General features: G+C 52.1%; 1 protein-coding gene across 5 annotated transcripts in view; it reads right to left on the bottom strand.

The window, feature by feature from the left end:
• The window catches only part of LOC119957965 (integrin alpha-D-like), a 148,506-nt gene that overhangs the window by 78,407 nt on the left and 49,286 nt on the right, over positions 1-20,813 (bottom strand). For all 5 annotated transcript variants that reach the window (XM_038786201.1, XM_038786204.1, XM_038786205.1 and 2 more), the window contains exons 5-6: positions 14,028-14,169; positions 4,267-4,374 (exon numbers count right to left, since the gene is read on the bottom strand). In XM_038786201.1, coding sequence (XP_038642129.1) covers positions 4,267-4,374; positions 14,028-14,169 — 250 coding nt within the window. The remainder of the gene's footprint in view (positions 1-4,266; positions 4,375-14,027; positions 14,170-20,813) is intronic.

Below are 20,813 nucleotides of genomic sequence, written 5' to 3'. Positions count from 1 at the left end.
GAGGAGATGAGAGGAGTGGAGGGGAGAGGTGAGGAATGGAGGGGGGAAAGGAGAGGAGGGGAGAGGAGAGGAGGGGAGGAGAGGAGGGTAGGGAAGTGGACGGGAGAGGAGGGGAGAGGAGTGGAGAGGAGTGGAGAGGAGGGGAGAGGAGGGTAGAGGAGGGTAGAGGAGGGTAGAGGAGGGGAGGGGAGGGGAGAGGAGGGGAGGGGAGGGGAGAGGAGGGGAGAGGAGGGGAGAGGAGGGGAGACAAGGGGAGAGGAGGGTAGAGGAGGGGAGGGGAGGGGAGGGAATGGGTGGGGAGGAGGGGGGGAGAGGAGAGGATGGTAGGGGAGGGGAGGGGAGAGGGATAGGAGGTGAGGGGAGAGAAGGGGAGAGGAGAGGAGAGGGTGGGAGGGGAGGGAAGGGGAGAGGAGAGGAGAGGAGGGGGAGAGGAGAGGAGAGGAGGGGGAGGGGAGAGGAGGGGAGGGGAGAGGAGAGGGGAGGGGAGAGGAGGGGGGAGGGGAGAGGGGGGGAGTGGGAGGGGGAGAAGAGGGGGGAGGGGAGGGGAGAGGGGAGAAGAGGGGGGGGGGAGGGGGAGGGGGAGGGGAGGGGGGAGGGGGAGAGGAGCGGAGAGGAGGGGAGAGGAGGGTAGGGGAGGGGAGGGGAGAGTGTGGGGAGAGGAGGTTAGAGGAGGGGAGAGGTAGGGGAGAGGAGGAGAGGGGAGGGGAGAGAAGAGGAGGGGAGGGGAGGGGAGAGGAGAGGAGGGGAGGGGAGGGGAGGGGAGAGGAGGGGAGAAGAAGGGAAGGAGGAGAGGAGGGTAGAGGAGGGGAGGAGAGGAGGGTAGGGAAGTGGAGGGGAGAGGAGTGGAGAGGAGAGGAGGGGAGGAGAGGAGGGTCAGGGAGAGGAGAGGAGGGGAGGGGAGGGGAGAGGAGCGGAGAGAAGGGGAGAGGAGGGGAGAGGAGGGGAGACAAGGGGAGACAAGGGGAGAGGAGGGTAGAGGAGGGGAGAGGAGGGGAGGGGAGGGGTGGGGAGGGGAGGGGAGGGGAGAGGAGGGGAGAGGAGGGGGAGGAGTGGGGGGAGAGGAGAGGATGGTAGGGGAGGGGAGGGGAGAGGAGAGGAGAGAAGAGGAGGGGAGGGGAGGGAAGGGGAGAGGAGAGTAGAGGAGAGGAGGGGGAGGGAGAGAGGGGAGAGGAGGGGGGAGGGGGGAGGGGGGAGTGGGAGGGGAGAGGGGAGAAGAGGGGGGAGGGGAGGGGAGAGGGGAGGGGGGGGAGAGGGGAGAAGAGGGGGGAGGGGAGGGAGGGGGAGGGGAGGGGAGGGGAGGGGGGAGGGGAGGGGAGGGGGGGGAGGGGAGAGGGGAGGGGGAGGGGGGAGGGAGGGGGGGAGGGGGGAGGGGAGGGGGGAGGGGAGGGGGGAGGGGGAGAGGAGAGGAGGGGAGAGGAGGGTAGGGGAGGGGAGGGGAGAGTGTGGGGAGAGGAGGTTAGGGGAGGGGAGAGGTAGGGGAGAGGAGGAGAGGAGAGGGGAGAGGAGGAGGGGAGGGGAGGGGAGGGGAGAGGAGGGGAGGGGAAGGGAGGGGAGGGGAGAGGAGGGGAGGGGAGGGGAGAGGAGAGGAGAGGAGAGGAGGGGAGAGGAGGGGAGAGGAGAAGAGAGGAGGGGAGGGGGAGGGGAGAAGAGGGGGGAGTGGAGGGGTGGAGGGGAGGGGGAGAGGAGAGGAGGGGACGGGAGTGGAGTGGGGAGGGGAGAGGAGGGGAGAGGAGGGGAGGGGAGAGGAGGGAGGGGAGGGGAGAGGAGAGCAGAGTAGGGGAGGGGAGGGGAGGGGAGGGGAGGGGAGGGGAGGGAGAGGAGGGGAGGGGAGAAGAGGCGAGCGGGAGAGGGAGAGGAGGGGAGAGGAGAGGAAGGGAGGGGAGAGGAGGGGAAGGAGGTGAGAGGAGGGGAGGGGATGGGAGAGGAGAGGATGGGAGGGGAGGGTAGGGGAGCTGAGCGGAGGGGAGATGAGAGGAGAGGAGGGGAGAGGAGAGGGGAGAGGGGAGAGGAGAGGAGGGGGGTGGGGAGAGGAGGGGAGGGGAGGTGAGGGGGAGAGGAGAGGAGGGGAGAGGAGAGGAGGGGAGGGGAGAGGAGGGGAGGGTAGGGTGGTGGAGGGGAGAGGAGAGGAGGGGAGGGAAGGGGAGAGGAGGGGAGGGGAGATGAGTGGAGCGGTGGGGAGACGAGGGGAGGAGAGTGGAGAGGAGGGGAAAGGAGGAGAGGGGTGGGGAGACGAAGGGAGGCGAATGGAGAGGAGGGGAAAGGAGGGGAGGGGAGGGGGAGAGGAGAGGAAGGAGGGGAGGGGAGAGGAGTGGAGTGGAGTGGAGTTGAGGGGAGAGGAGGGGAGGAGAAGGGAAGGAGGAGAGGAGGGGAGAGGGGAGAGGAAAGGAGGGGAGAGGAGGGGAGAGGAGGGGAGGGGAGGCGAGGGGAGAGGAGAGGAGGGGAGGGGAGGGGAGAGGAGAGGAGATGAGAGGAGGGGAGGGAAGGGGAGGGGAGGGGAGAGGAGAGGAGAGGAGGGGAGAGGAGAGGAGGGGAGGGGAGGGGAGAGGAGAGGAGGGAGGGGAGGGGAGGGGAGAGGAGAGGAGGGCAGGGGAGGGGAGGGGGGGAGAGGAGAGGAGGGGAGGGGAGGGGAGGGGAGGGGAGGGGAGGGGAGGGGAGAGGAGAGGGGAGGGAGGGAGGGGAGAGGAGAGGAGGGGAGGGGAGGGGAGGGGAGAGGAGAGGAGGGGAAGGAAGAGGAGAGGAGGGGACGGGTGGAGAAGGGGATTTCTGGCAATTGGTTCAGGCAGGCGAGTGTGAATTACTGAGGTAGACGAAGGTGAGGTGATGGATAGTGAGGGGATTTGAAGAGGATGCAGGGATCAGACTCGGGGAGAATGATTGCCAGAAAGGTGAGAGATAGAACAAAGAACAAAGAACAATACAGCCCGAGAACAGGCCCTTCGGCCCTCCAAGCCTGTACCGGCCATGATACCGCCCTTGACCAAAGCCATCATCCCTTCCTAGAGCCGTATCCCTCTGTAACCATCCTATCCATGTATTTGTCAAGATGCCTTTTGAACGCCGTTAATGTATCTGCTTCGCAACCTCCCCTGGCAACGTGCATTCCAGGCACTCACCACCCTCTGTGTAAAAAACCTGCCTCGCACATCTTCTCGAAACTTTGCCCCACGGACGTTAAACCTATGCCCCCTGGTCACTGACCCCTCCACCCTGGGAAAGAGTGCCTGCCCATCCACTCTATCCATGCCCCTCATAATCTTGTAGACCTCTATCAGGTCACCCCTGAACCTCCGTCATTCTAATGAAAATAGTCTGAGTCTATTCAGCCTCTCCACACCCTCCAGACCAGGCAACATCCTGGTAAACCTCCTCTGCACCCTCACCACATCCTTCTGGGAGTGTGGCAACCAGAATTGTGCGCAATATTCCAAGTGCGGCCTTCCCAAGGTTCTATACAACTGCAGCATGACTTGCCAGTTTTTATACTCGGTGCCCCGTCCAATGAAGGCAAACATTCCGTCTGCTTTCTTCACTACTTTGTCCACTTGTGTTGCCACCTTCACGGATCTGTGGACCTGCCCAGATCTCTCTGACTTTCTATATTCCGAAGAGATTTGATATTTACTCCAAATTTCCCCTCCATGAAATGTACTTCCTCACATTTATCCGGATTGAACGCAAGGGCCGGGATTCTCCAACCACACCCCCCCCCCCCCCTCCCCGCGCAGAATTTTGCGATGGGGGCGGGATTCACGCCGTGCCGGTCGGAGGTCGTTGACAGCGGCCCGCCAGGTGATTCTCCGGGCCCCGAGGGGCCGAGTGGCCATCCGGTTTTGGCCAGTCCCGTCGGCGTGAATTGGTAGATAAGTGTGTGGGGGCGGTCCTCGTCAGGGCACGGGGGCATCCGATCCTGTGGGGTGGGGGGGCCCACATTGGCCTGGCCTGCGATCGGGGCCTACCGATCTGTGGGTGGGCTTGTTCCATGGGGGGGACTTCTTTCCTCCGCGCCAGGCCCTTGCATGGCTCCGCCATATTGCCCGGGGGCCGGCGCGGAGAAGAGAACCCCCCGCGCATGCGTGGAAATACACCAGTCGGTCTGTGAATGCGCGGAAATACACTCGCTGGTCCGTGCATGCGTGAACTTGTGCCATCGGCTGGAGCGGTGCCGGAGTGGTTGGCGGCGGGTTTCCGCCGGAATTGGGCCTGGGAAAATCCCGGCCCATTTGTCATTAAGATGTTCAGAACTTCAGCAGAATGAGAAAGACTTACACGAGAACCTTTCTTGAAGACTGGAGGATTCACAGCACATCTTAAACTTCCACTTGCCATCAGCCTGTCATTCTGTTGATCACTGCACACAATCTGAACACTCGACTCCTAAAATACAACGTCACAGGTTAGAAAGAGAGTAAAGCTCCCTCGAAATGTTTTGGTTTAGTAACAATTCGACAGTTACACAGCAAAAACAGTCACAAGATACAATATCTTCAACACACTCACACACACTCACACACACACTCTCACACACTCTCACACACTCTCACACACACACACTCTCACACACACACACTCTCACACACACACACTCTCACACACACACACTCTCACTCACACACACTCTCACTCACACACACACTCTCACACACTCACACACACACACTCTCACACACACACTCTCACACACACACTCTCACACACACACTCTCACACACACACTCTCACACACACACTCTCACACACACTCACTCTCTCACACACTCACTCTCTCACACACTCTCACACACACTCTCACACACACTCTCACACACACACTCTCACACACACACTCTCACACACACACACACACTCTCTCACACACACTCTCACACTCTCACACACACTCTCACACACACCACTCTCACACACACACACTCTCACACACACACACTCTCACACACACACACTCTCACACACACACACTCTCACACACACTCACTCTCTCACACACTCACTCTCTCACACACTCACTCTCTCACACACTCACTCTCTCACACACTCTCACACACACTCTCACACACACACACACTCTCTCACACACACACACTCTCTCACACACACTCACATACACTCTCACACACACACTCTCACACACACACTCTCACACACACACACACTCTCTCACACACACACACTCTCACACTCTCACACACACTCTCACACTCACACACTCTCACACACACACACTCTCACACACACACACTCTCACACACACACACTCTCACACACACACACTCTCACACACACACACACACTCTCACTCTCACTCTCACACACACTCTCACACACACACACTCTCACACACACACACTCTCACACACACACACTCTCACACACACACACTCTCACACACACACACTCTCACACACACACACTCTCACACACACACACTCTCACACACACACACTCTCACACACACACACTCTCACACACACACACACTCTCACACACACACACACTCTCACACACACACACTCACACACACTCACACACACACACTCACACACACACACTCTCTCACACACACACTCTCTCACACACACACTCTCACACACACACACTCTCACACACTCTCACACACACACACACTCTCACACACACACACTCTCACACACACACACTCTCACACACACACACTCTCACACACACACACTCACACTCACTCACACACACTCAGGACACTACGGGCAATTTAGCATGGCCAATCCACCTAACCCGCACATCTTTGGACTGTGGGAGGAAACCGGAGCACCCGGAGGAAACCCACGCACACACGGGGAGGACGTGCAGACTCCACACAGACAGTGACCCAGCCGGGAATCAAACCTGGGACCCTGGAGCTGTGAAGCATTTATGCTAACCACCATGCTACCCTGCTGCCCAAAACAAAACAATTCATCAACATATAGAACAGTATAATCAGAGACAACAGGAAACAGTAACATGTCAAAAACATCCACTAAATACAGAAACCCACCCATAAACGTACACAATCACCCCCCTGTTTCCTTCCCGAAGATGTTCCCAGTTAAATCCAAACAAACATTTCCAGGCCACAGGCCAGAAAGCCGGCAAATGGCCACTTCGTTCGTCACCCGCCTGATGTGTTGGGCGGGCTGGGTCGATGTGGACTGCGTTTGATGCAGTTTAGCGAGAGACAGACCTCCAACACTTGATGAGATGCAAGACGATTTTATTTAACGTCTTAACTAATATACATGTTCAACTGTGGGTTGACACTATGCTGACTTGACCTAGTGTTAGCCTGACCAGACTGACTAGCTACCGCATGCTGTTTGCAATGGCTATGCTCAGCAGCTCTGACTGTCTCTGTGGCTGGGTCCAGAGAGAGCGGGAAACCTGGTTCCCTCTGGCTTTATAGTGGTCGTGTCCTGTCTGGTGATTGGCTGCTGTGTTCTGTGTGCTCATTGGTCATCCTGTGTGTCAATCACTGCCTGTCTGCGCTCCATTAGTCATAATACACATATTGTGTATAATACACAGATGTATATTATGACATCCCCACTTTTTTTTATATTGTTTGTGTTCAGATAATAAATATTAAGGTGCATGTGCCTGTGGATGTGTATATGTACATGACTATATACAGAATGTGATAACATGAACTTATATATATAGGAAGGTGTCGCTAGTGCAGATATAGGGCAGATGAAATCGTAGAAACAATATTTACAGATGAGGAAACAAAATTGTGCAAACATTCAGGCTATAAGTTTAATCTCTGTGGTGGGCGATGAATTCTGGTTGACCGCCGCAGGCGTGGATCAGGGGCCGCCTGCACTTGGATAGGCGGGACCGTCGCCAATGCGGTGGTCGCAGAGGCCGGCAGGATTGCTGGTAGATCGGTGGCCTCGTGGTAGGGCACGTCCGGAGGAAGCATTGTGGGAGGCGGGGCATCACGGTTGGGTGGCGGGCGTGGAACTCTGCGCAGCGCCCGTCTGTAGGAAGGAGCCATTAGCCATGCGGACGAGGAACGATCTCGGGGCCACTTGCTTGACCACCACAGCTGTGGCTGACCAGCCGCCGTCAGGCAGCTGTACACGAACATGATCAGTTGGGACCAGCTCGGGGAGATCCGTGGCATGAGCGTCGTAGGCTGATTTCTGTTGGGCCCGAGAATGCTGCATCTTCTGTCTGACCGGGAAGTTGTCACGGTTTGGAAGATGGATGGCTGGAACCGTGGTTCGCAGAGTGCGATTCATGAGCATCTGAACTTGAGACAACTCAGTGGGCAGCGGGGTTGCCCTGTATGCCAACAGCGCCAGGTTGAAGTCGGAGCCTGAGTCTGCAGCCTTGCGTTGTAATCTCTTGACGATATGGACCCCTTTTTCAGCCTTCCCGTTTGACTGCGGGTAGTGGGGGCTGGAGGTGATGTGACGAAAGTTGTATAGCCGGGCAAAATCAGACCATTCCTAGCTGTAAAAACTGGGACCGTTGTCACTCATCACCGTGAGCGGTATCCCATGGCTGGAAAGCGTTTCTTCGCAGGCTTTAATAACTGCCGTCGATGTGGGGTCGGACAGTTTCACCACTTATGGGTAACTGGAGATGTAGTCGACCAGGAGGACATAGTCACGTCCCTTGGGGTGGAAAAGGTCGACACCGACTTTGGACCATGGGGAGGTCACTATCTCATGTTGCTGCAAAGTTTCTTTAGGTTGAGCTGGCTGAAATCTCTGACATGTAGGGCAGTTGAGGACCATGTTGGCAACGTCCTGGCTGATGCCCGGCCAATAGACTGCCTCCCGAGCTCTGCGTCGACATTTCTCGACCTCCAGGTGACCCTTGTGGATTTGGCCGAGCACCATAGCTCGCATGCTCTGCGGGATCACGATTCTGTCAAGCTTCATGAGGATGCCGTCCACCACCGTCAGGTCATCTGGGGACACTGTCCCTTCTGCCAGCCATTCGTGAGGTGCTGCATCACCCGCTGTAGCAGAGGATCCTTGGCCGTTTCCTCAGAATTTGAATGACCCTATCAGAGGCCGGAAGGTTGGAAGCACACAATTGTACCTGCGTGTTGGTTTGGCAGACGAAGTCCGTTTGTTCACAGGGTGTGATGATAGACCTGGACAGGGCATCTGCATCAATGAGTTCTTTGCCTGGCGTGTAGACAAGTTCAAAGTCGTAGCGGCGTAGCTTGAGAAGGCTTCATTGTAACCGAGGCGTCAGGTCATTTCAATCCTTCTGGATGATGTGGCCTAGTGGCCTGTGGTCCGTCTCAACCGTGAATTTTGGGAGGCCATACACACAGTCGTGAAACTTGTCGATTACCGTTCGGAGGCCCAGGCATTCCTTCTCAATCTGAGCGTACCGTTGCTCAGTGGGCGTCATGGCTCTGGAGGCATACGCAACCGGGGCCCAGGAGGAGGAGTCATCCTGTTGGAGGAGCACCGCCCCAATACCGTCCTGGCTCGCGTTAGTGGATATTTTGGTTTCCTTGGTAGGGTCGAAGAACGCCAGAACCGGGGCTGTGGTGAGTTTTGCCCTCAGCTCACGCCATTCTTTCTCATGAGTGGGCAGCCACTGGAATTCCGTTGACTTTCTGACGAGATGGCGGAGGGCTGTGGTGTGGGATGCCATGTTGGGAATGAACTGCCCGAGGAAGTTGACCATTCCTAGAAAGCGGAGGACCGCCTTCTTGTCCTCTGGGGTCATCATGGCGTTGATCGCCGAAACTTTGTCAGCATCTGGCCGCACGCCCTGCTGCGAGATGTAGTCGCCAATGATTGACCGAACGAGCACTTGGCCCTGTTGAGTTGGAGGCCATGCTCGTACATTCTGTGGAATACCTGCTTGAGGTGATCAATGTGTTCTTGAGGAGTTGTGGACCAGATAATGACATCGTTGACGTACACTTGCACCCCCTCGATGCCCTCCATCATCTGTTCCATTATGCGGTGAAATACCTCTGAGGCAGAGATGATGCCAAAAGGCATCCGGTTGTAGCAATAGCAACCGAACAGGGTATTGAATGTGCACAGCTTGCGATCTGGATGCATCCAGCTGTATTTGCCAGAACCCCTTGGAGGCGTCCAGCTTCGTAAAGAATTTGGCATGAGCCATCTCGCTGGTCAACTCTTCTCGTTTAGGTATTGGGTAATGTTCCCTCATGATGTTGCCGTTTAAATCCTTGGGGTCGATGCAGATTCGAAGCTCCCCCGACAGTTTCTTGACGCAGACCATGGAGCTGACGCAGTCGGTGGGTTCTGGGACCTTTGGTATGATGCCCTGGTCCTGGAGGTCCTGTAACTGCTGCTTGAGGCGGGTCCTTGAGGGGCGCCGGCACCCGACGTGGTGCGTGAACCACAGCGGTGGCGTTTGGTTTGAGCAGGATTCTGTATCGGTATGGGAGCGTGCCGATTCCGTCGAACACGCTGTGGTACTGGGTGATGATGTCATCAATGTCAGCCTGGAAGTTTTCATCAGGTGAGGCCGTCGCCTGTGAGGATGACATGGTGTGGACTCGCTGAACCAGGTTCAGGGGTTTGCAGGCCCGAGCACCAGGGAAGCTCTGTCAGGCCCGAGCACCGAGCAGGGAAGCTCTGTCAGGCCCGAGCACCGAGCAGGGATGGTCTGTCAGGCCCGAGCACCGAGCAGGGAAGCTCTGTCAGGCCCGAGCACCGAGCAGGGATGGTCTGTCAGGTCCGAGCACTGAGCAGGGATGGTCTGTCAGGCCCGAGCACTGAGCAGGGATGGTCTGTCAGGCCCGAGCAGGGAAGCTCTGTCAGGCCCGAGCACCAGGGAAGCTCTGTCAGGCCCGAGCACCGAGCAGGGATGGTCTGTCAGGCCCGAGCACTGAGCAGGGATGGTCTGTCAGGCCCGAGCACCGAGCAGGGATGGTCTGTCAGGCCCGAGCACTGAGCAGGGATGGTCTGTCAGGCCCGAGCAGGGAAGCTCTGTCAGGCCCGAGCACCGAGCAGGGAAGCTCTGTCAGGCCCGAGCACCGAGCAGGGAAGCTCTGTCAGGTCCGAGCAGGGAAGCTCTGTCAGGCCCGAGTACCGAGCAGGGAAGCTCTGTCAGGCCCGAGCACCGAGCAGGGAAGCTCTGTCAGGCCCGAGTACCGAGCAGGGAAGCTCTGTCAGGCCCGAGCACCGAGCAGGGAAGCTCTGTCAGGCCCGAGCACCGAGCAGGGAAGCTCTGTCAGGTCCGAGCAGGGAAGCTCTGTCAGGCCCGAGTACCGAGCAGGGAAGCTCTGTCAGGCCCGAGCACCGAGCAGGGAAGCTCTGTCAGGCCTGAGCACCGAGCAGGGAAGCTCTGTCAGGCCCGAGCACCGAGCAGGGAAGCTCTGTCAGGCCTGAGCACCGAGCAGGGAAGCTCTGTCAGGCCCGAGCACCGAGCAGGGAAGCTCTGTCAGGCCCGAGCACCGAGCAGGGAAGCTCTGTCAGGCCCGAGCACCGAGCAGGGATGGTCTGTCAGGCCCGAGCAGGGAAGCTCTGTCAGGCTCGAGCAGGGAAGCTCTGTCAGGCCCGAGCACCGAGCAGGGATGGTCTGTCAGGCCCGAGCACTGAGCAGGGATGGTCTGTCAGGCCCGAGCAGGGAAGCTCTGTCAGGCTCGAGCAGGGAAGCTCTGTCAGGCCCGAGCAGGGAAGCTCTGTCAGGCCCGAGTACCGAGCAGGGAAGCTCTGTCAGGCCCGAGCACCGAGCAGGGAAGCTCTGTCAGGCCCGAGCACCGAGCAGGGAAGCTCTGTCAGGCCCGAGCACCGAGCAGGGATGCTCTGTCAGGTCCTACGATCCCAAATCGCAGTGTCGCTTTAAATGATTTATTGGAAACTCCGAGATGGCACGAGCCACTGGCAGCTATGGCATTGCCATTGTAGTCAAGGAGTTGGCAGGCCGGTGGAAGAATACTTGGTCTGACGCAGATGGTGTCGAGATTGGATTTCGAGATGAGGTTCGCCTATGCGCCGGTGTCCAGCTTTTAAAAAAAAATTTTTTTTTGAGTACCCAATTCATTTTTTTTCCAATTAAGAGGCAATTTAGTGTGGCCAATCCACCTACCCTGCACATCTTTGGGTTGTGGGGGTGAAACCCACACAAACACGGAGAGAATGTGCAAACTCCACACGGATAGTGACCCAGAGCCGGGATTGAATCTGGGACCTCGGCGCCGTGAGGCCATAGTGCTAACCCACTGCACCCCCGTGGGTTGTTGACAACAGCACACCACTTGTCGTCAGGATCCACGCTGAGGATCGGGAGGTGCTTCACTATCTTGGAGAAAGGCAGCACATGCTTCGTAATGATGCCCACCCGGAATGGGGATTTGAGGCACTCAGCATCAGGATCTGTTGGGCTGTTGGGATCGGAATCTGGTATGCCTTGCTGTATGGAACGGACGCATCTGTGCCGTGGCTGGGATTGCTGGATGCTGGGCAGTGGAGCAGATCTGCAAAGGGCTGCGTAGTGGCCAAGCTTGCCACACTGGAGACACCGTCATGATTTTGCCGAACATTGCCGCTTTAAATGGGCGGAGCCACAATTTGGACACGTCATGACGCCAACATCAGCACGTTCTGTGTGCCAACGCGGATGCACAGTGTGATCGAACGACGTACACACCTGCGCAGTCTGGTCGTCGGTCTCACCGTCCCGTCGGTCGTGGCTTGCATGCGCAGGAGCCCGTGAAAAGCGTGCAAAATGGCCACTCTCGTCGATACTTAGGCCCTGCATTTGTGCGATGGCCTGCACCTGTTCCGCCTCCTCCGCAGCTCCACATCGCCGGCAACTTTGGTGCAAATTGGAAGGTGAAATGAATGAAATGAAAATCGCTTATTGTCACGAGTAGGCTTCAATGAAGTTACTGTGAAAAGCCCCTAGTCGCCACATTCCAGCACCTGTTCGGGGAGGCTGTTACGGGAATCGAACCGTGCTGCTGGCCTGCCTTGGTCTGCTTTCAAAGCCAGCGATTTAGCCCTGTGCTAAACAGATCCGCCTCGTGGGAGGTTAGCTTTGCCGTTTCTGCCGCCCAGATGTGGGGGTACCGGTTGTTAGCGTGTTCGTGGAGAACACACGTTTCGATGGCGATGGTGAGGGTGAGCTGCTTGACGTTCAGGAGCTGCTGGCGAAGGGAATCGGAGTGGACCCCGAAAACGATCTGATCCCGGATCATGGAATCAGTTGTCGAGTCATAGTGACATGGCTGTGCGAGGATGCGGAGATGGGTCATAAAGGATTGAAAAGGAACCCTGAAGCCTCTGCTGGAAAATGTACTGTTCAAAGCTCTCATTCACCTCAATGTCGCAGTGGCTGTCGAACTTCAGCAGGACTGTTTTAAATTTAGTCTTGTCTTCGCCTTCAGCGAATGTAAGGGAGTTGTAGATGCGGATGGCGTGGTCCTCGGCTGTGGAGAGGAATAGTGCAATCTTCCTGGTGTCCGATGCGGCCTCGAGGTCGGTGGCTTCAAGGTAGAGTTGGAACTTTTGTTTGAAGATCTTCCGATTTGCACCGTGGTTGCCGGCGATGCGGAGCTGCGGAGGAGGGCGGACGTTTTCTATGTTTGCTGGTCAATGATGATTCACTCAAGGTAGGTCCGTCAATTTTCAGCATCACTACCTGGTACCATGATGTGTTGGGTAAGCTGGGTCGATGTGGACTGCGTTTGATGCAGTGTAGCGAGTGACAGACTTCCAACACTTGATGAGATGCAACACGATTTTATTCAACGTCTAAACTATTATACATGTTCAACTGTGGGCTGACACTATGCTGACTTGACTGGAGACCTGAGGCTAGCCTGACCAGACTTACTGACTAACGCATGGTGTTTGCACTGACTAGCTCACGGGCTCTGACTGTTTCAGAGGCTGGGTCCTGAGAGAGCAAAAAGTCAGTCCAAGTGTTGTTCATCACCCCCCCCCCCCCCTTCCCCCTCCCCCCCCCCCCCTCCCCACCCCCCCACCCCCTCCCACCTCCCCTTCCCCCCCCCCCTCCCCACCCCCCACCCCCTCCCACCCCGCCGGCCCGGTAGTCTCACATCGGAGGAAAGGCTCTCTCCGTAAGGAGCACAGACACCGGAAAGATCCACAGCCGGGCGTGGGAAAGGAGAGAGAGACTTTCCTTCACATCACCATGGTAACCTGCCCCAACCGGCAAACAGAGCAGTTTCACCCACATGGACAGAGTCAACACAAAAGTCCAAAAAGTCAGTCCTAGTGCAACAAAACTGTGTCTGACACTAAACTCACTGACACCTGGTACAGCTTGAAAAGTTCACTAACAATCTAGAAAATGGCCACCACGTGGCAACGTCCAGGGGAAAACCCCAGATAGTCTCTCCAAAACAGACAAGTCAGTGGAAAGGTACCAAAATCCAAAAATCTACTTCAACAGTCCAAGGGACCGATCCACGGAGCCTCCAGCAGTAGCAGCAGGCCACCATTGATTCACCTCGAGCTGCAGGCGGTGGGGAACGATCTTTAGCAAAACAGCACCAAGTAAGCCTTCCATCTTAGGCCTGAATCCGACCACAGTCAGTCAAATCCGCTCCAGCTCTCCTCCATCCTCTCTCTCCTTCCACCAGGGACCTCAACATTGGACACAGCAGCATCAACAGAGAGAGAGAGGGAGAGAGAGTCAGAGCTCCCTCTACACTGTCCCCATCAAACACTCCCAGGACAGGGACAACACGGGGTTAGATACAGCGTAAAGCTCCCTCTACACTGTGCCCATCAAACACTCCCAGGACAGGTACAGCACGGGGTTAGATACAGAGTAAAGCTCCCTCTACACTGTCCCCATCAAACACTCCCAGGACAGGTACAGCACTGGGTTAGATACAGAGTAAAGCTCCCTCTACACTGCCCCCATCAAACACTCCCAGGACAGGGTACAGCACGGGGTTAGATACAGAGTAAAGCTCCCTCTGCACTGTCCCCATCAAACACTCCCAGGACAGGTACAGCACTCCCAGGACAGGTACAAAGTAAACTTCCACTGTTTCCAAAATGAGTTGTGTCTAATCATCACCTTACCTGCACCATGGAGATCTTTTTGAAGGAGAAGTAGCTGGGATGGAGGAAGTTGAGTTGTGTGTTGGAGGAATCCTCGTGCGCATTCTCCAGAACCACAGTTGCTATCAGGACTGTGGCACGCCCAATCACTACCATGTCACCACTGCAGAGATATTGAACAGCAGTATAACTTCTGTTCTAAGCAACCCGCTTATCCAGGTCAACAGATCATTCTCCTCGTGAGTGAATGTCGAAAATAACCAAAGATGATAACCGATTTGGGACCTCTGTCTGGAAGACCAGGCGGGATTAGTCAGCCGCGAATAGTCATGTTTCGCTTTGGGAAGCACTGATCAGACCAGAGTTCTTGGGAGCAGTTTCTCTCCCCACCCATTAGGAATGGAATTTCATACTTGGAAAAGTGCCATGTATGTTTACCAGAAAAAGCCCGGAGTCCAGGTTCCATTCCTCGGAGAGTTCAGCACAAAGTCAAATTGTCTTCACTGCAATTTCAACGATTACAGGGTGATCTGCCCAAGCTTTGAAGATGTTGAGGGAGGCAGAGAGATTAGACAGAGAGATGGGAGATCTGTCTGGATACAGAACTGGCTCAGTCACAGAAGACAGATGGAAGGGTGCTTTTCTGATTGGAGAGCTGTGACTAGTGGTCCGTACGGTTCAGCGCTGGGGCCTTTGCTGTTTGCAATATCTATAAACGATTTGGAGGGAACTGTAAATGGGCTGATTAGTAAGTTTGCGGTCGATGTTTATTGGGAATGCTGTGTTCATCAGTGATGCTGTGTTGATTGGGAATGCTGTGTTTATTGGGATGCTGTGTTTATTGGAAATGATGTATTTATTGGGAATGCTGTGTTTATCAGTGATGCTGTGTTTATTGGGAATGCTGTGTTTATTTGACTGCTGTGTTTATTGGGAATGCTGTGTTTATCAGGGATGTTGTGTTTATTGGGAATGCTGTGTTTATCAGTGATGCTGTGTTTATTGGGAATGCTGTGTTTATTGGGATGCTGTGTTTATTAGGAGTACTGTGTATATTGGGAATGCAGTGTTCACTGGAATGCTGTGTTTATTGGGAATGCTGTACTTATCAGTGATGCTGTGTTTATTGGGAATGCTGTGTTTATTGGGATGCTGTGTTTATTGGGAGTACAATGTTTATTGGGAATGCAGTGTTCGCTAGAATGCTGCGTTTATTGGGAAAGCAGTGTTTACCAGGGATGCTGTGTTTATTGGGAATGCTGTGTATATCAGTGATGCTGTGTTTATTGGGAATGCTGTGTTTATTGGGAATGCAGTGTTCGCTGGAATGCTGTGTTTATTGGGAATTCTCTGTTTATTGGGAATGCTCTGTTTATTGGGAATACTGTGTTTATCAGTGATGCTCTGTTTATTGGGAATGCTGTGTTTATTGGGAATGCTGTGTATATAAGTGATGCTGTGTTTATTGGGAATGCTCCGTTTATTGGGAATACTGTGTTTATCAGTGATGCTGTGTTTATTGGGAATGCTGTGTTTATTGGGAATTCAGTGTTCGCTGGAATGCTGTGTTTATTGGGAATGCTGTGTTTATCAGTGATGCTGTGTTTATTGGGAATGCTGTGTTTATTGGGATGCTGTGTTTATTGGGAGTACTGTGTTTATTGGGAATGCAGTGTTCGCTGGAATGCTGTGTTTATTGGGAAAGCAGTGTTTACCAGGGGTGCTGTGTTTATTGGGAATGCTGTGTTTATTGGGAATTCTCTGTTTATTGGGAAAGCTCTGTTTATTGGGAATACTGTGTTTATCAGTGATGCTGTGTTAATTGGGAATGCTGTGTTTATTGGGAATGCTGTGTATATAAGTGATGCTGTGTTAATTGGCAGTGCAGTGTTTATTGGGAATGCTCTGTTTATTGGGAATACTGTGTTTATCTGTGATGCTGTGTTAATTGGGGATGCTGTGTTTATTGGGTATGCTGTGTTTATTGGGAATGCAGTGTTCGCTGGAATGCTGTGTTTATTGGGAATACAGTGTTGATCAGTGATGCTGTGTTTATTGGGATACTGTGTTTATTGGGAATGCTGTGTTTACCAGTGATGCTGTATTTACCAGAGATGCTGTGTTTATTGGGAATGCTGTGTTTATTGGGAACGCTGTGTAAATCAGTGATGCTGTGTTTACTGGGAATGCTGTGTTTATTGGGAACGCTGTGTAAATCAGTGATGCTGTGTTTATTGGGATGCTGTGTTTATTGGGATGCTGTTTTTATTGGGAATGCTGTGTCAATTGGGAATGCTGTGTTTATTGGGAATGTTGTGTTTATCAGGGATGCTGTTTTTATTGGGAGTGTTGTGTTTATTGGAATGCTATGTTTATCAGTGATGCTGTGTTTATTGGGAATGCTGTGTTAGTTGGGAATGTTGTGTTTATTGGGAATGCTGTGTTTATTGGGAATGCTGTGTTTATTGGGAATACTGTGTTTATTGGGAGTGCAGTGTTCGCTGGAATGCTGTGTTTATTGGGAAAGCAGTGTTTACCAGGGATGCTGTGTTTATTGGGAATGCTGTGTTTATTGGGAATTCTCTGTTTATTGGGAAAGCTCTGTTTATTGGGAATACTGTGTTTATCAGTGATGCTGTGTTAATTGGGAATGCTGTGTTTATTGGGAATGCAGTGTTTATTGGGAATGCTGTGTATATAAGTGATGCTGTGTTAATTGGCAGTGCAGTGTTTATTGGGAATGCTCTGTTTATTGGGAATACTGTTTTTATCTGTGATGCTGTGTTAATTGGGAATGCTGTGTTTATTGGGTATGCTGTGTTTATTGGGAATGCAGTGTTCGCTGGAATGCTGTGTTTATTGGGAATACAGTGTTGATCAGTGATGCTGTGTTTATTGGGATACAGTGTTTATTGGGAATGCTGTGTTTACCAGTGATGCTGTGTTTACCAGAGATGCTGTGTTTATTGGGAATGCTGTGTTTATTGGGAACGCTGTGTAAATCAGTGATGCTGTGTTTACTGGGAATGCTGTGTTTATTGGGAACGCTGTGCAAATCAGTGATGCTGTGTTTATTGGGATGCTGTGTTTATTGGGATGCTGTTTTTATTGGGAATGCTGTGTCAATTGGGAATGCTGTGTTTATTGGGAATGTTGTGTTTATCAGGGATGCTGTTTTTATTGGGAGTGCTGTGTTTATTGGAATGCTGTGTTTATCAGTGATGCTGTGTTTATTGGGAATGCTGTGTTTGTTGGGAATTTTGTGATTATTGGGAATGCTGTGTTTATCAGGGATGCTGTGTTTATTGGGAGTGCTGTGTTCATTGGGAATGCTGTGTTCATCAGTGATGCTGTGTTTATTGCGAATGCTGTGTTTATTGCGAATGCTCTGTTTATCAAGGATGCTGTGTTGATTTGGATGCTGTGTTTATTGCGAATGCTGTGTTTATTGGGATGCTGATTTTCGAGGGATGCTGTGTTTATTGGGAATGCTGTGTTTATTGGAACTGCTGTGTTTATTGAGATGCTGTGTTTATTGGGAATGCTGTGTTTATTGGGATGCTGTGTTTACCAGGGATGCTGTGTTTATTGGGAATGTTGTGTTTATCAGTGTTGCTGTGTTTATTGGGCATGCTGTGTTTATTGGGATGCTGTGTGTATTGGGAATGCTGTGTTTATTGGGATTGTTGTGTTTATCAGTGATACTATGTTTATTGGGAATGCTGTGTTTATTGGGAGTGCTGTGTTTATTGGGAGTGCTGTGTTTATTGGAAATGCTGTGTTTATCAGTGATGCTGTGTTTATTAGGAATGCTGTGTTTATCAGGGATGCTGTGTTTATTGGGAATGCTGTGTTTATTGGGAATGCTGTGTTTGCTGGGTATGCTGTGTTCGCCGGAATGCTGCATTTATTGGGATGCTGTGTTTAGTGGGAATGATGTGTTTATTGGGAATGATGTGTTTATTGGGATGCTGTGTTTATAGGGAATGCTGTGTTTATTGGGATGCTGTGATTACCAGGGATGCTGTGTTTATTGGGAATGCTGTGTTCGCTGGAATGCTGTGTTTATTGGGATGCCGTGTTTATTGGGAATGCTGTGTTTATCAGGTATGCGGTGTTTATTGGGAATGCTGTGTTTATTGGAAATGCTGTGTTTACTGGGTATGCTCTGTTGATTGGGAATGCTGTGTTTACTGGGTATGCTGTGTTCGCTGGAATGCTGTGTCTATTGGGATGCTGTGTTTAGTGGGAATGCTGTGTCTATTGGGAATGCTGTGTTTATCAGTGTTGCTGTGTTTATTGGGAATGCTGTGTTCACTGGAATGCTGTGTTTATTGGGATGCTGTGTTTATTGGGAATGCTGTGTCTATTGGGAATGCTGTGTTTATCAGGGATGCTGTTTTTTTTGGGAAGGCTGTGTTTATTGGGATGCTGTGTTTATTGGGAATGCTTTGTTTATTAGGGATGCGTTGTTTATTGGGAATGCTGTGTTTGTTGGAAATGCTGTGTTTATTGGGAATGCTGTGTTTATCAGTGATGCTGTGTTAATTGGGATGCTGTGTTTATCAGGGATGCTGTTTTTTTCCGGAAGGCTGTGTTTATTGGGATGCTGTGTTTATTGGGAATGCTGTGTTTATCAGGGATGCGTTGTTTATTGGGAATGCTGTGTTAATTGGGAATGCTGTGTTTATTGGGAATGCTGTGTTTGGTGGAATGCTTTGTGTATTGGGATGCTGTGTTTATTGGCAATGCTGTGTTTATCTGGGATGCATTGTTTATTGGGAATGCTGTTTTTACGAGGGATGCTGTGTTTATATGCGAATGCGGTGTTAATTGGGAATACTGTGTTTATTTGGAATGCTGTGTTTATTGGGAATGCCGTGTTCGTTGGAATGATGTGTTTATTGGGAATGCAGTGTCCGCTGGAATGCTGTGTTTATTGGGAATGCTGTGTTGACCAGGAATGCTGTGTTTATTGGGAATGCTGTGTATATCAGAGATGCTGTGTTTATTGGGTTGCTGTGTTTATTTGGAATGCTGTGTTTATTGGGAATGCAGTGTTCACTGGAATGCTGTGTTATTGGGGATGCTGTGTTTATCAGTGATGCTGTGTTTATTGTGATGCTATTTTTATTGGGAAAGCTGTGTTTATTGGGAATGTTGTGTTCACTGGAATGCTGTTTTTATCAATGATGATGTGTTTATTGGCAACGCTGTGTAAATTGGGAATGCTGCATTGATTGGGATGCTGTGTTTCGTGGGAATGCTGTGTCTATTGGGAATGCTGTGTTCACTGGAATGCTGTGTTTATCAGTGATGCTGTGTTAATTGGGAATGCTGCATTTATTGGTATGCCGTGTTTAGTGGGAATGCTGTGTCTATTGGGAATGCTGTGTTTATACGGAGGGAATGCTGTGTTTATACGGATGCTGTGTTTATTGGGATGCTGTGTTTGTTGGGAATGCTGTGTTTACCAGGATTTCTGTGTATATTGGGAATGCTGTGTTTATTGGGAATGCTGTGTTTATTGGGAATGCTGTGTTTATTGAGATGCTGTGTTTATTGGGAATGCTGTGTTTATACGGATGCTGTGTTTACCAGGGATGCTGTGTTTATTGGGATGCTGTGTTTGTTGGGAATGCTGTGTTTTCCAGGATTTCTGTGTATATTGGGAATGCTGTGTTTATTGGGAATGCTGTGTTTATTGGGAATGCTGTGTTTATTGAGATGCTGTGTTTAATGGAAATGCTGTGTTTATTGGGAATGCTGTGTTTATTGGAAATGCTGTGTTTATCAGTGATGCTGTGTTTATTGGGAATGCTGTGTTTACCAGGGATGCTGTGTTTATTGGGAATGCTGTGTTTATTGGGAATGCTGTGTTTGCTGGGTATGCTGTGTTCGCCGGAATGCTTTGTTTATTGGGATGCTGTGTTTAGTGGGAATGCTGTGTTTATTGGGAATAATGTGTTTATTGGGATGCTGTGTTTATAGGGAATGCTGTGTTTATTGGGATGCTGTGTTTACCAGGGATGCTGTGTTTATTGGGAATGCTGTGTTCGCTGGAATGCTGTGTTTATTGGGATGCCGTGTTTATTGGGAATGCTGTGTCTTTTGGGAATGCTGTGTTCATTGGGAACGTTGTGTTTATCAGAGATGCTGTGTTTATTGGGATGCTCTGCTTATTGGGAATGCTGTGTTTATCAGGGATGCTGTGTTTATCGGGAATGCTGTGTTTATTGGGATGCTGTGTTTATTGGGAATGCTGTGTTTATCAGGTATGCGGTGTTTATTGGGAATGCTGTGTTTATTGTGATGTTGTGTTTAGTGGGAATGATGTGTTTATTGGGAATGCTGTGTTCGCTGGAATGCTGTGTTTATTGGGATGCTGTGTTTATTGGGAATGCTGTATCTTTTGGGAATGCTGTGTTTATCAGGGATGCTGTTTTTTTGGGAAGGCTGTGTTTATTGGGATGCTGTGTTTATTGGGAATGCTTTCTTTATTAGGGATGCGTGTTTATTGAGAATGCTGTGTTTATTGGAAATGCTGTGTTTATTGGGAATGCTGTGTTTATCAGTGATGCTGTGTTTATTGGGATGCTGTGGGCGCGATTCTCCGGACTCACGACGGTTCGGAGAATAGCAGGCGTCGGAAATTTTTACAGCGACGCTGTTCCGACGCCCTCCCGCTATTCTCCAAACCCCGCAAAATGTCGGAGTCGCGTTTCCCGACAAACGCCTCCTTCCCGCCCCTGACACGACCAGAATCGCCACTGATAGCCCCCCCGCTATTCACCGGCCCGGATGGGC

The sequence above is a fragment of the Scyliorhinus canicula genome, chromosome 27 (assembly GCF_902713615.1).
Source record: "Scyliorhinus canicula chromosome 27, sScyCan1.1, whole genome shotgun sequence".
Taxonomy (NCBI): domain Eukaryota; kingdom Metazoa; phylum Chordata; class Chondrichthyes; order Carcharhiniformes; family Scyliorhinidae; genus Scyliorhinus; species Scyliorhinus canicula.
The sequence above is the reverse complement of the archived record's forward strand: the minus strand, read 5'-3'. Positions and strand labels throughout refer to the sequence as shown.